General features: G+C 26.6%; 2 protein-coding genes across 2 annotated transcripts in view; one reads left to right on the forward strand and one right to left on the reverse strand.

The window, feature by feature from the left end:
• LOC127284564 (major facilitator superfamily domain-containing protein 12-like) overlaps window positions 1-15198 on the reverse strand; it is a 376445-nt gene that overhangs the window by 86265 nt on the left and 274982 nt on the right. The window lies entirely within an intron of this gene.
• Window positions 814-3234, forward strand: LOC127284559 (leucine-rich repeat-containing protein 15-like). Its single transcript, XM_051310053.1, has 3 exons — window positions 814-925; window positions 1100-1873; window positions 1956-3234. The coding sequence occupies exons 2-3, from the start codon at window positions 1100-1102 to the stop codon at window positions 3099-3101; spliced, it is 1920 nt and encodes a 639-aa protein (XP_051166010.1). The 5' UTR covers window positions 814-925; the 3' UTR covers window positions 3102-3234.

The raw sequence follows: 15198 nt of genomic DNA on the forward strand, positions 1-15198 counted from the left end.
CTTGACAACGCTATGTAAATTGATCGGAATCAAGTTCGCTATATTTTTCCTGTAATTTTCACGTAAAAATACGTAAGTGTGCCAAATTTGAGCTCTTTATGTCAAAAGATGTGGCTGCTAGAGGGGGGTACATAGTCATTTTTAGGCATTTTTCGTAAAAATTCATGGTTTTTCCTTGACAACGCTATGTTAATCAATTCCAATCAAGTTCGCTATATTTTTCCTGTAATCTACACGCGAAAATACATATGTGTACTAATTTTCAGCTCTCTAGATAAATTTGTGTGGCCGCTAGGGGGGGGGGGGTACACGATTTCAAAAAAACCGATATTAATAGGGTTCCGAACCGAGTACGGAACCCTAATATTAAAAAAAAATATATTTTAATAATAAATTTTATTATTTTAATAAATATTTATTTTAAATAAATTTTATTTAGCTTAAATAGCGCCGAATGAAATTTTTTTTTATTTGCAAAATTATTATTTATTTTTTTCGATTAAATACTTGTTTTATTATTTTATCCCACCTTGGAACATTGAAAGCAAAAATGTGGATTATCAAATTTTTTTCATTTCACCTATATTAAGTATAGAAAGAATTTTATGAATCTAAAATCCTTATACAAATTGGAAAGAAACCTAAGAGCGAAGCAACAGGTTTGATTCTGTTTTTATCGAAAAAAATTCAATTTTATTTCGTTGACTCGATAAGCCCTGTTCGTGTTTTGCATATTGCATTTGTATTCGTATACATAAAAAATGAAGGTTGTAAGACCTGTTTTTGATGTGTCTTGTCCCAGAGTATCCTGAAACCAGGAATATATAGAAGTACCACACAGTCTTTGTTCGATCGTTGTCCAAGGCAGACGGATTCAGAATACTTATTAGAAATCCATTCCATAGACGACAAGAAAATACAAAAGGTTAGTTAATACTTGAAAAAGGCGTTGCCCGTTGTACAATTTTTCTTTCTTTAAAAAAAAAATGGTATGTAATCGAATTTTGGCTATTCCAAATATTAATTATCAAATAATCATCATATTAAAATATAAATAGAAAAATGATTCTTATATTAAAATTTTCTATTTCTTGAACAGATGTTACTTTTCTCGCTGATATTCCTATTGCCTATGATGACAAGGGCAGAAGAACATCATCAAAGTACTTACACATTGGATCTTAAAAATGGCACCCTTGAGAGAGTAATACCCGGTCAACAACCAATTGAGAATCTGGACCTCTCCAACATGCAAATTAAATTCATCAAAAGAGAAGCATTTGACGAGCTAAAAGATCTCAAATGTCTAACATTGAGAAATAATCTTCTCACTTCACTGCCAGAATTTATTTTCTCAAATCTTTCAACTCTCGAGCATTTGTCCCTAGCTGAGAATAAAATAAATACTCTTGACAATATTTTCGTTGGATTGGACAATTTGAAAGAATTAAATATTTCATGTAATCCATTGAGACATTTACGAAGAGGACAATTTTTTGGTTTACCGAATAATGTCAATATTTATACAAGGGGTAATATTTTTTGGAGTTTGAGTACAATGCTATTTGAAAATCCATTTTTAAAGGAGAAAGATAGTTTTGTGGAAATTGAGAAGGCAAGATTTGATGACGATTGGGAGGAGGAGGAAGAGCAAATAGCTGAGGCTAGAAAATTGGATACATTGGAGAGGGAAATTTTTTCTGGTTCAAAAATGCATGTCTTTCCAAAAGAAACACAACCACAACTTGATAAAAATATTTTAATTAAACTTTGTATGGAGGATGGAATTGTCATTAGTCTTGAAATTATTGATAAGAACGAGAAACTTGAAGCGAGATGCAGTGAAGTTAAAATTGACTACGAAGAACGACAGGTGAGATTTTTTTCTAACCAAAAATTTTTTTATTTATAAATTTTTATCTCTGTAAATAAAAATATTCCTAAATTTGTCGCAGGTGAATCTTCGTGGATTGGGAATTAAGGATTTCGACGAGGATTGGTACAGACTGCAAAAGCTGCCAATTCACGGAATTGATCTTTCAAATAACGAAATTCAAGAAATCTCCAAGGAACTTCTAAACGATCTTCCGGGTGATTTGGCATACGTGAGCCTTGTGGAAAATAGAATTAGAAAATTAACGCGGCAAATTATTGACAATAGTCATCTCAAAGTATTGAGTTTGAAGGATAATTTAATTGAAGAAATTGAAGACAAAACATTCGAAAATACCCGATTGAATGGTCTCTATCTAAGTGGAAATCGATTGGAAAATCTTAATTTCATAAAAGATTTACCCACAACACTAACGGAATTAGTTATCAATCGTAATCTTATTCAATCTATTCCCGATGGTATTTTTACAAAACTCACAAATCTCATTTATCTTAATCTAGCGAGAAATAATATTCCCAATTTACAAGCTGACATTTTCCGTGGATTAAAATCACTTCAAATTTTAATATTGACGAGAAATTCTTTAACAAACATTGCTCCTGGTTCTTTTAAATTTCTCAAAAATCTGAAAACTCTCTACCTTTATCATAATTCAATTTCAAATATTGAAAATGGCGTTTTTGATAATTTGGAAAAATTGAGAAATTTGAATCTTGCTTTTAATAAAATTGAGAGAATAACACCAGAAATGTTTGCTAAATTACCAAAATCGTTGAATTTCCTTCATCTTGATTTTAATAGAATTGAATCACTACAACCGGGTAGTTTCATTGAAGTACCAAGATTTTCATTGTCATTGGATGGAAATAAAATAACAAATATTATGCCAGGTACTTTTGATTTGCCAAATCTTCAGGATCTTTATCTAAAGAATAATTCCCTAACAAATTTAAAATCAGAATCTTATGAGGGTTTACCAAGATTAAAACGTCTTTGGTTATCGAATAATAAAATTAATAATATCGAAAAAGGTGCGGCACGTAGTTTATCATTACTTTCGATTTTAGATATTTCGAAAAATCCCCTTCAATCCCTGAATAATGGAGCTTTATTTGGTTTGCCAAAATCAAGAGCGAGTTTTGTTTATATATCCGATAATTGTATTGATTTAATTCAAGGTGGTGTTTTCGATGATTATTCCTCTTAAATATTGAAGAAAGAATCGTGAATATTGACTGACAAATGGAAAATTAACTTTAAGTTCTAAAAGAAAATGTGATACGAGATCAATGTTGTATTATGAAATAATTTTTCAAATAAAATAATTTTTTGGAAGAAAATTATTTTTTACAATACCTTGAAAATAATATTTAAATAAAACAAATTCTGAATTCTTTGCATTTAAATTATATGTAAATGTTGAAATATGTTTAATTAAAAAAGAAATCAGAATTTGTTTTTATCGTTTCGTAAATTCATGCAATTTCAAATTTTTTTAAATATACTTTTTATTACCTTTTTTAATACTTGATGGAAGAAATTAAAATTTGATAAATGTGATTTTAATTATCTCCCCTTGAACAGTAGTTGAAGAAAAGAACAATTCATCACCATACTATAAAAGAGATTTAACATTTATCTTTAATACTTGACAGTTTATCATAAACTGATTATAATTATTACACATTTAGTCTGATAACTTCCTATCTCTGAAAATGATCTGAATTAATTCTAATGCATTGATGAAGATTATTATAAGGAAAGCGAGCAATTAATTATAGCTAGGAAATTTATATATATAAATATATAATCTTCATAAAATATTTTGCAAATCAATTATTTATCGACAAAGTAGTAGTTGAAGAAGAAAAAGAAGAAGTCATGAACTTTCTCCAATTTCGATCGAATTTAATAGTAACATCCTATATCGTGATTGACGTGTACGTGAGGAATATAAAGCGAAAGAAGCAAAGAATTTAGAAAAAAAAAATTGAAATTTCTATAAAAAATTTATAGACAACAAAAATGTCTGCGTGCAATGGCCTTGACTTTCTCGCGCAGTTTGATCCTGAATCCCTCTTATATTGGAGTCCTGATGATGAACGTAAAGGCGTTCGCGCGATCTGGTAATGATCGTCACGTCGACTAATCCGTGAGAAGCGAGATCGTGTTCGTGGTAGATTAAGGAAGAAAATAAGAAGAGATGAAAGAGCATGACATGGTCTTTGGATTTTCCTCTTCTATACAACATGTTACTGATTACGTCAGAAAAGAAGACTATATTCTATAATAATCAATCGAATTGCGCGCGCATTAAGTTTATAAAGTTCTTCATTCGGGAACAGAAAAATTTTTATCATATCAAATTAATTTCTATATTATATTGAATGTGATGAGAAAATTGCCACTTGGGTACAGTGACCGAAACCTTGGGGATATTTTCAACTTTAAATGACATTTTATCGGAATTTATTAAAGATTTAGTTATAAAATAAATAATTTTCAAATAAAAGATTTCGGTTAAAATGGTAAAACAGTTTTTTAAAAATGAAAATATAAATAATTACCGACACAGAAATCTACCTTACCGACTGATGGCAAACAGATTTTTGGAAATTAAAAAAATTAAAATTGCCGACACAGAAATCTACCTTACCGACTGATGATAAAGAATTTTTTTTTAAATTTTATCAACATTCTCAAAACTGTTTTCCCATCATTCGGTAAGGTAGATTTCTATGTTGGTAATTTTCATATTAGCAGTTTCAAAAAAAAATTATTTACCACTAGTCGGTAAGGTAGACTTCTAGGTGTGCAATTTTTAATGTTTTTATTTTTCAAAAACTGTTTTACCATCAGTTGGTAAGGTAGATTTCTATGTCGACAATTTTTATATTAGCATTTTAATATCCCTGTTTTACCATCTGTCGGTAAGGTAGATTTCTGTGTTGGTAATTTTTATATTAGCATTTTCAAAAAAAAATTCTTTACCATCAGTTAGTAAGGTAGATTTCTAGGTTGGTAATTTTTTATATTTTTATTTTTCAAAAAACTGTTGTCCCTTATTGTTAATTTTTTAACCATCTACATACTTTGCAAGTGTATATTGCAGTAAAATAAATTTTGAACGACACCCTTTAATAAAGTATAAAATAAAAAATAATTAAACTATTACTACTACTACTACTACTACTACTACTACTACTATTACTATCACAATTTTTATTATTCAGATTTAATGTACAAAAAAAGTTGCTTTTAAAATAATAAAATATAATTATTTAACAATTTCTGTATATTTATAAAATTTGTATTCAATAAAGCAAATTTTTTTGAATAGCAAAATTTAAAAAATCTTCAAAGAATTTTCACGAATCGAAATTGAAAATTAATTCTTCGTTCTCGAAATAGGAAACAATTTTATTGCTCCTCTCCTTCTGGAAATCAAGTTTCGCGGTATCAAATCGCGAAGTGATGCGAATTAGGAATTTCTTTTTTTCAAGAAGGTTTTTGTAAAACTTTTCTCTGAATCCGAAGATTGCATTTCGTACCTTAGTAATGGTGATAAAACTCTTTATTTTATTGTTAGGATCTCCTATATTTCGAAATATTTTATAAATTATCTTTTTTTTATTTCTATTTTAACGGAAAATAATTTTTCATAATTGTATATATGGAACTTTGGTGTTGTAATTGAATAAAGCTTCTTTTGCTTCATAATTGAATGTCTCATTCCTACACAGCATCTTATATCGAGTTTAATGATTCTCACGTCAGTTCCGACACGCTTTTCAGGAACTTAGGAAGACGGTTTATATATAAAGAGAGAAAGAGAGAGAAAAAAGAAAAGAGGAAGAAGAAGGCGAAGAAGTTCTCACATACCTAGCGCTTCCCGTTCCAGAGCGAAGGTCTCGAGCAATTTCGTGGCATTGACACCAAACCCTCGTGTTCCTAACTTCCGGTCTCTGTTCATACGAAACAAATTTTACGCCTTTTTTTTCACTGACGAGAAGATGACAGCCATTCCCCCTTATATATATATATAATAAGTCCCGTAATTTACTGTAAAAGTAACCATTTTCAACAATATTTAATTATTTTCTATTTTTATTAAACAATAAAATTATAAAAAATAATATAAATAGTAAATAATCAAAGTAATAATAAGTAAAAAATTAATTGAATTTCCATTATATCAATTTCAATATTTTAAAAAATAATTTCTAAAATTATTCTTATTTTTTATTAAAATCGAATAGGGATATATATGGAATTTCTTCCTTATTTTTTTATTAAAAAAAAAGTGTAATGCATTAAAATGAAATTAACACTTTTTATAATGAGTTTCCTTTTCTTTTTCACACTGAAAAGTAACTGATGAATGCGTACTTGGCATATACGTATGTATGTGCGAGTTGTGAAATATTAGCGAGAATGACTTTATTATTTCTGACCGTAAAAGTGATATTTTGTATTATATAGTCTGGTGTATGCATTTAAAAGATTTGTTGGATTTTACCGATGGGAGAGTAAGCTTACATCAAGAGTTCAACAAGAACATCGTGTGGATACCATCTTCTTAATGACTGTGCGATATTACGAAGACACAAGCCATTATGTGGTTTTATCGCTGTTTTATCATGTGCTTCTTCTCAACTCTCTTTATGTATATACATATATATACAGAATAGAATAATGATAGAAATTGATGGAAAAGAAACTAAATGGGTCTGTAATATTCCTTTGAGGGGAAAAAAAAATTTGTACTAATTTATTCACTTCATAAATTTCTATTTTTCTTCATATCAATTGATTAAAATCGCAATAAGAAAATATTTTTTTGTCCTACCTGCACGGAAAGTGTGTTATTTCGTGCACTTGAGGCGGTCGCAAAGTAAGTGATTCCCGCCCAGAGATGGGGTGAGCGGGCGCAAAGTACATTCGCGCCCGCTGACGTCATAGATGCGGGCGCAAAGTACATTCGCGCCCGCTGACGTCATAGAAGCGGGCGCAAAATACATTCGCGCCCGCACCATTAAAAAATGTATTGTTTTCATTTTTTGTGACATAATAAACATACGTAATATACGTAAACAACTACATGTAATTTACCTTAAGTATATTATCTCCCCAACCCTGATGGAACATTAAAACAAGCGGACTTGCATGCACTCAATAATACACTTTCCATGCAGACAGGACAAAAAATGTTGTTCGCAGCACGGGCGCAAAAGGTGATAGTGTCTCAGGCGAGATTATGAAGAAACCTCGGCGACCCTACGCACCCTCGGCTTCGCCTCGGGCGCTTCGGGTCCCCTTGGTTTCTCTAATCTCGCCTTCGCCACAATCACCTATTTTGCGCCCTTGATACGAAAATAACTATTCTTTTCTTGTGGGATTTCTTTTAATTTTTTTATACAACAAATTTCCAGTAGGAAACTAACAAAAAAAGGCAGGAAAAAAAAATTAATGGAGAAAAGGGACGATTCCCCAGGATTTTTGCAATTCAAAATTTTTCAATTATACAAAATTTCGATATTAAAAAAATTATATAAAGAGCAAAACAAGAAATTAAGGAAGAAGACGAAAAAATGAAACAAATAATAATGAAGATAAATAAGAAAACAAAATGAATAATGAAAAAAGGAATAAATAATGGAAATTAAAACAAAAAAAGAGGAAATAAAAATACAGAAAATCAAAAATGGAAGCATTCTCAAAAATAGGATCAAACCAACAAATAAGAAATAAACAGAGAAAAGTGGAAAAAAGTGAAAAATGAAGACGATGTACAATGAATAAAATAACAATAAAACAAATAATAAAAAAGGAATAAAGAATGAAAATCAGAACAAAAAGAGAGGAAATAAAAAAACAGAAAAACTAAAATGGAAAACATTTTCAAAAATAGGATCAAACCAACAAAAAAAAACAAAGAAAAGTGGAAAAAAGAAGATGATGTACAATGAAGAAAATAACAATAAAACAAATAATAATGAAGATAAATAATAAAAAAAGGAAAAATAATGAAAAAAGGAATAAATAATGGAAATCAGAACAAAAAGGAGGAAAAAAATACAGAAAATCAAAAATGGAAAACATTCTCAAAAATAGGATAAAACCACCAAAAAAGAAGAAAGAAGAAGAAAATAAAAATCTTTGAAACAAATAATCAAAACGAAACCAATACAGATAAATGGACAATAAAATTTGAGAAATGAATTTCTTTCTCAACTTGTAACAATGATTTATGATTCTTGTCGTCGTTGTTGTTGAGAAGGAACAAAAGACGCTTTAATTTGCATTCAAATGGAAAAAGAGAGTAAGAAATTAAAGTGCGAGGCGCTCACATAATCATGTTAAAAAAAGTCATCGTTCCTTATAGTGAAGAGTCGAATATATAAAAGCAAAATGCAAACGACTATTTATGTAGTATATGATGACGAGTAACAAGCGCTGTTTCACTCAAGCATAAAAACAGAGCGATCAATTATTTATCCGTTTGTGGGTATAGATATACATATACAATTTATATATATACCAACGTCTTTCGCATTTGTACAACAAGCTAAAATGGCAAAGGCTCTTATTTCACTTATCCAATACTATGCGGTTAAACTAAATAGCTTCGATTTTTGCATTTTAATAGCCCTCAAATAACTAACTCGAGAATCATTTTCAACAATTCATCTTCCTAATTGCTTGCTATAATTTTTTCTCATAGCCTATATTTTCTGCACAAAGAATCCTTTGTAAAAAAAAAATAAATTTTATATTTATAACAAAGAGAGAGAAAGAGATGTAAGAAGAAGAAAATTAACATAATGTATAGGTTTTAAGAATAGGAAAAAGTAAGAAATAAACTTTCTCGGTTCATTTGCAGTGTAGTGAGAATGATGACTTGTTCGGAAGTAATTTTTTTTTATTTTACTTTGTTAACGTGCGAAATATTTATAAAAATACACTGACAGAAAATATATTAAATTTCAAAAAGTATAGTAGAAAATTTTAGTAAACATTTTTTCAATTTAGGAAAAAAGTGTCAAAATAGGAAATTTTGATATAGAAAGTACAAAATTTATTTCAATTTCCCAGGTAGAAAAATTATCATTACTAACGTTACTAATGTTACTAACGTTAGTACCTATAAAAAAATTAAGAAAATGTTTCTAAATTGTATTTTTGCAGAAACTTGTCGAAAATCGTCCACCAGGAAGTATTTAATGTACCCTACCTGCACTTTTTATAATTTTCATTTCTATTATCACTTCCACTTTTTTATTTTCATTACCGTTTCCACTTTCACTTTTTCTAATTCTCATTCGCACTTCCATTCCCACTTCCACTCTTTCTAATTCTAATTTCCACTTTCACTTCCACTTTTTATTTTCATTACTACTTCCACTTCCACTTTTCCTAATTTTTATTCCCACTTCTACTCCCATTTTTCCACTTCTAATTTTCATTAGCTGTTGCCATTTCGACTAAAACTCTTTCTAATTTACATTTACACAACCATTTCCACTTTTTTTAATTACCATGGATGGAAATTAGAAAAAGTGAAAGTGATAATGAAAATTTAAAAAATTAGGAATGGAAGTGGGAGTGAAAATATAAAAAAGTTGTAATGAAAATAAAAAAGTGGAAGATGAAATGGGAATGAAAATTGGAACAAGTGGAAGTGAAAGTATGAATGAGAATTAGAAAAAGTGGTAGTGGCAATGTAAATAGAAAACTGGAATTGGAAATAGAAATAGGAATGAAAATTAGAAAAAGTGGAAGTGGCAATGAATATAAAAAAGTGGAAGTGGAAATGGGAATGAAAATTAGAAAAAGTGGAAGTGAAGTGGGAATGAGAATTAGAAAGAGTAGAAGTGAGAATGGAAGTGCGAATGAGAATTAGAAAAAGTAGAAGTGTAAATGGGAATGAAAATTATAAAAAGTTTAAGTGGAAGTGAAAGTGGTATTGGGAAAGTAGTGGCAAAGTTTCTGTGAAAATATATTTTAGAAACTCTTAATTTTTTTATAGGTACTAACGTTAGTAACATTAGTAATGTTAGTAACATAAGTAATGTTAGTAACGTTAATTCTTTCACCTGGGTTTAAATAAATGTTTTTCAAATCGTAATAAATATTTACTCTCTAAATCTGATTTAGTAAAAATATTTACTAATTTGAATTAGTGACTCACTTTTTGCTTCTGAATTAGTAAAATTTTACTAATTCTAAAGCAAAAAATGATCACTAATTCAAATTAGTAAATATTTTTACTAATTCAGATTTAGAGAGTACATAATTTTATAAAATTTTTAATAATTCTACAAATTCATTACTGAGATTTGATATTTTTTATATTAATATTTCATATTTTCACACATTTTCCCAAAATTGAAAAATATTTACTAAAATTTCTACTGTACTTTCTAAATTTGAATTAGTGAAAAGCAAACTACTAATTCATATTAGTAAGAATTTTTACTAATTAGTAAAATTTTACTATTTGTTTTAGTAGTTAAAATTTTTTTTACTAAAGTTTTAGTAAAAAGTGACTAAGAATTAGTGAAAATTTTTACTAATTTTAGTAGCTCACTTTTCACTAATTCATATTTAGAATTTCTTGAAAGTTAATATATATTTTTTTTCAATGATAGATTATTTTTAGAAAAGATATTTTTAATTTTATCATGATAGAATAAAATACAGAAAAAAATTGCAATTTTTCAATTTTATCATCTGGCATATTAATTGAAAAATTCTTAACAGCATTTTAAATATTATGACATTAAAACGGTAAATTAAACTTGATCGTTAAATCTATTTTTTATTAAGTATACGATTATGGTAATTCCACAAAGATATAAAGTATATAAAATTTTCCTGATCAGTATGGAGTTTTAAATTATATCTACATAATTTAAACTTAACTTTATTTATCTTCATTTATTTTTATTTATTTTTTACTTAAATTTACAATCATCAAATATATATTTAAAAAAAATGTGTTTAAACATTTTTTTTGTAAATAATAATTATTAAAACTACTTTAAAATTGACTGTTACATATATATATAAACTCAATATTTAAAAAAAAACAAAGAGCAAACAAATCGAAATGTTTTGAAAGTGTCAATAGAATTGAGAACAAAGCCTAGAATATTTTAACGGTTTGTGCAAACACTATGTCCATTTTATAATGGAAAAGTCATGTAGGGTCTGATCTCTATTTGAAGGGAAAAAAGTAACGGTAGTCAACATATATTAACGGGATAATAATTTTGAAAAGAAAACAATTTTTTTTTAGAAAATAATTTCGAAACATATTTAGCGATGAAAAAAAAGTAAATCATTTTTAAAAAATCATTTATTTACTTAACATTTTTTGTCATACATTTGAAATTTTTTTGCCAAGTTTATTTATAATATTATAATTAGTTTTATGCAACTTAGTGAGAATTTGATATATTTGGAGTTGGACTATGTGTGTCTCGTGAAATAAGAATAAAAGACATGTCTTGAAATTTGAGAGAATATATTATGGTTGCAAAATATTTCTGATGCCCGCAGAGCACATACTATTACACGAAAACAAGGAGACATCATGCGATTTCAATCCACACATATACATATGTATATATGTAGTTATATATAATGCCACACAAGAGAGGATTCATGTGGAATAAAAAAAAAGGAAAAAAAATGAGAAGCAAAGATCTAGATCTTTAAAAAAAAGTTTCAATGCACATTTGACACGAGTGCAAGTTGCAAACACGTGTTTTCACCTGTAAAAGAAAATTCACTGCCTATTTCCGCATTCTATGATGTCATGTGCAGTATAAGATCACGAGGATATTGACTTTTTTCCTCTTCTTCTTCTTCTTTAAATTACCATAAGAAAGTTATTTATAATCATATAACAATTTGACTGACAAGAAAATGTGGTCAATTTTTTACTTATTATTATAATATATACTATATATATACCTTGAAGGGGAATTTTGCAATATTCGACTAAAAGATGTAAATTAAAAACTAAATTTATGTTCCGGAAAAAAAATTTGTTATCTCACTTACATCATATTACATTCAAAGAAAAAATATATTCGTCTCAGAAGTAAATATTTATTGAAAATAAATTTTTATTTCGAATTTTCTTTGACAAATGTAATTTTTTTTTTGTATCTTTTATTATTAACTAGCAAAATTAAACGCGCGCAAGCGCGCCAAATTGAGTATTTAATTGTTTGTTATAAAGAAATTAAAGATTAATATTATCAATAATAATTTAATTTATTACAATATTATTATACATATTAAATGATAATAATGAAAATTATTCGTTTACAGGCCTCGGATTATACGACTTTTTCCGACTTTTTTTCAAAAATACGACTTTTATCTACTTATTTTAATAAAATGCGACATTTTTTTTTACATTTGAAAAAAAATGCAAATAAAATACCTTTTTTTAGTATAAAATGTAGATCTTCTTCAGATCTTCTTCAATTCAATTATTTAACAAATTTTGAATTAAAATGATTCTTCACTAAATTAATTATTTTTAATAATTTTAATGAAATACATCACAAATTCAATTATATCAAAATTATTTTTCAATTAAAATTTTTATGAAATTTAACAATTGTTTATAATTTAAAAAAAAATATCATAATAAAATTGAATTATTTTTTAAAAATTTCAATTCAGAATAAACTAAAATTCAATTATTACCCGAAATTTTAATTCAAAATCAATTAAAAATCCAATAATTATCCACAATTTTCAATTTAAAATTTAATTATTTACCAAGTTTTCAATTTAAAATGAAATAAAATTCAATTATTTTCTAAATTTTCTATTCAAAATTAATTATCCAAATCAATCAAAAATGAACTTAAATTAAATTATTATCCAAAATTTCAATTCAAATTCAATTATTTCCCAAAATTTTCAATTCAAAATGAACTGAAATTCAATTATTTTCCAAATTTAAAATCAAATAAAATTTAATTATTCTCAAAAATTTGAATTCAAAATTAATTGAGTTTTCAATAATTTGAATTTAAAAGCATCTAAAATTTAAAATCTAAAATTATTTCTAAAATTTTCCATCGAAAATTTTTTTTTTGAAATTTAATAATTTCAATTATAACTCTAATGAAATTCAATTATTTTTAACTATTTTAATAATATTCTTTGAAATTTCAACTATCTGAAACCATTTTTCAATTAAAAATGATTTTCAAATTATTCTATTTTGTCCGCATTTTTTAATAAATTTTTAGTGAAATCATCTAAAATTTTAATTAAAAATCACTTAAAGTTTCAATTAATTTCAAAAATCTCAATTTTAAATCTTTGAAAATTCAATTAAATTTAAAAAATGTTTTCCAAAAATTGTTTGATAAATTATTTTTAGTTCTGTAAAATTTAATAATTGTTTGAAAATTAACAATATCTTTTGAAATTTAATTATTTCTAAAAATTTCAACTTTAACCCTTCGAAAAGGATTATTATTTAAAAAAAAATTTTTTATTTAAAAATCTGTAAAATATTTTTGTTAAAATAAAAAACAAATCCACTTTTTTTGGAATATAAATCGACTAAAACGACTTTTTGTGTCTTTAAGTTGATTCGAGGCCTGTGTTTTTATAATTAATATTTAATAGGTATTCGTTGGCCCCTGGTACCTTAAAAATTAATTTTTAAAAATAAATTTTTTTCAAATTACTATCTTGTACGAAATTTGTATTTGTATACAATTTTTGAATCAATATACAACTTTAAAAAAAATTTCGTTGGTAAACGTTGTGTACTTCAGCTTCGTGAATTGAATTTTCGAATTTGGAATTTTAAAGAAACTTATTCCGAAATTTGGAAACACAATTGTACAACTTTGGCAAAAATGAGAAAAAGAATTGTCAAAATTTGACACGTCATAAGATTACTATTCAAAAAAACACGTGAAATCAGAAAAAGGCCAACTTCAAGTTAGGACAGAAGGACAGACCAAGCATTTTATTATTATATAATTTTGCCATACTGAGAAAAAACCTACTAAAAAAATAAAAATTCCCTTTCGAAATTTATATATATTTTTGTAAATTAGAATTTAACTAATAAAATTAATAGTCACGTAACTTATAATGTAATCATGTAAATTTGTATTATAATTTGCATGACTAATTTATAAGAAGAGATCACAGCTTCTTTGTGTAAATTGGAAAATAATCTTTAAAGATTATTTCAGCATAATTTCATTACTAATTTCTTTTACACTATTTTTAAGTCGGAAGTTGATTTTTTCGAAAAATCTCGTCGACTATAAGTGCATATATTGTACATGAAAAATTAGCATCTTTTGCAAAAAACTTTCTCTGATGAATCCGCGCAACTTGTTATATTGAAATTCACCTAGAGCGTTTCGGCTCGTTTACTTGTTTGCTACATAAATCACAAAGTAGAAGAAAATTTGCATAACACTTTGTGTTCATTCATTGACTAAAATATACAACACTTAAAATCCTTTTAGGATCTTTTAGAGATCTTTTATTAAGTGTTTCGCACAATAAGCGTGAATTTTTATTCTTATGTAATTTTTTTCCATTAATTTCAGTAGCAATTACTTCTAATATGATAGTAATATTTTTCAATTGAAATTTTGTTATAAAAAATTTAATTCTTATTTTAATATAATTATTAAAATTATATTTATTAATTTTCAAGTAGGAAATGATTATTTTCAGTTATTGTTTTTTTTAATTGTGGGATATAAATTGAAAAAAGATTATTAAATTTTATTTTAATTAGCGTATTTGTAATTATTATATTGTGTTTAATGATCTGTGGAGATAAATATCGGGAAAAGAATTTTAGTTTGGATGCTATAGGTCAGTGAAGAAAAATTGATGTTGGTAATTATTCTAATTACATGTACAGTGAGGTCAAGACCGTGAAAACTGAAGACAGTATCATCAAATCTTTACACGTATATATGAGATATTTAAACTAGGAGCGAAAGCAAAAGAAAGTATAGCTCGATACGTTTATTTTGTTTCGAAAACTTTTTACATTTCTTGAAACTGATGATAATCATGCACGATTGATCTAACATTTTTAAAATCTTCAATTACTTTTCCATTTCCTAGGTCAATTATATTCCACTAATCTTCCGCAAAAATCTTTTTGCGTTCTAGTATTTATTTCTCACACTTGTTATAAAGAAAAAATATCGAATTACTTTTTTATAATTTTTTAATTCGAATTTAAATAATATCTTTACATATTGAATTTATCAAAATTACAT

Source organism: Leptopilina boulardi, unplaced genomic scaffold, assembly GCF_019393585.1.
Source record: "Leptopilina boulardi isolate dan_hultmark-lab unplaced genomic scaffold, ZJU_Lbou_2.1 LbouV2_325, whole genome shotgun sequence".
NCBI lineage: Eukaryota > Metazoa > Arthropoda > Insecta > Hymenoptera > Figitidae > Leptopilina > Leptopilina boulardi.

Excerpts from the sequence above, each read along its gene's own strand:
- LOC127284559 (XM_051310053.1), top strand. The coding sequence starts at position 1,100 with ATGTTACTTTTCTCGCTGATATTCCTATTGCCTATGATGACAAGGGCA. Across the intron at positions 1,874-1,955 it reads TTGACTACGAAGAACGACAG|GTGAATCTTCGTGGATTGGG; the intron begins GTGAGATTTTTT and ends AATTTGTCGCAG.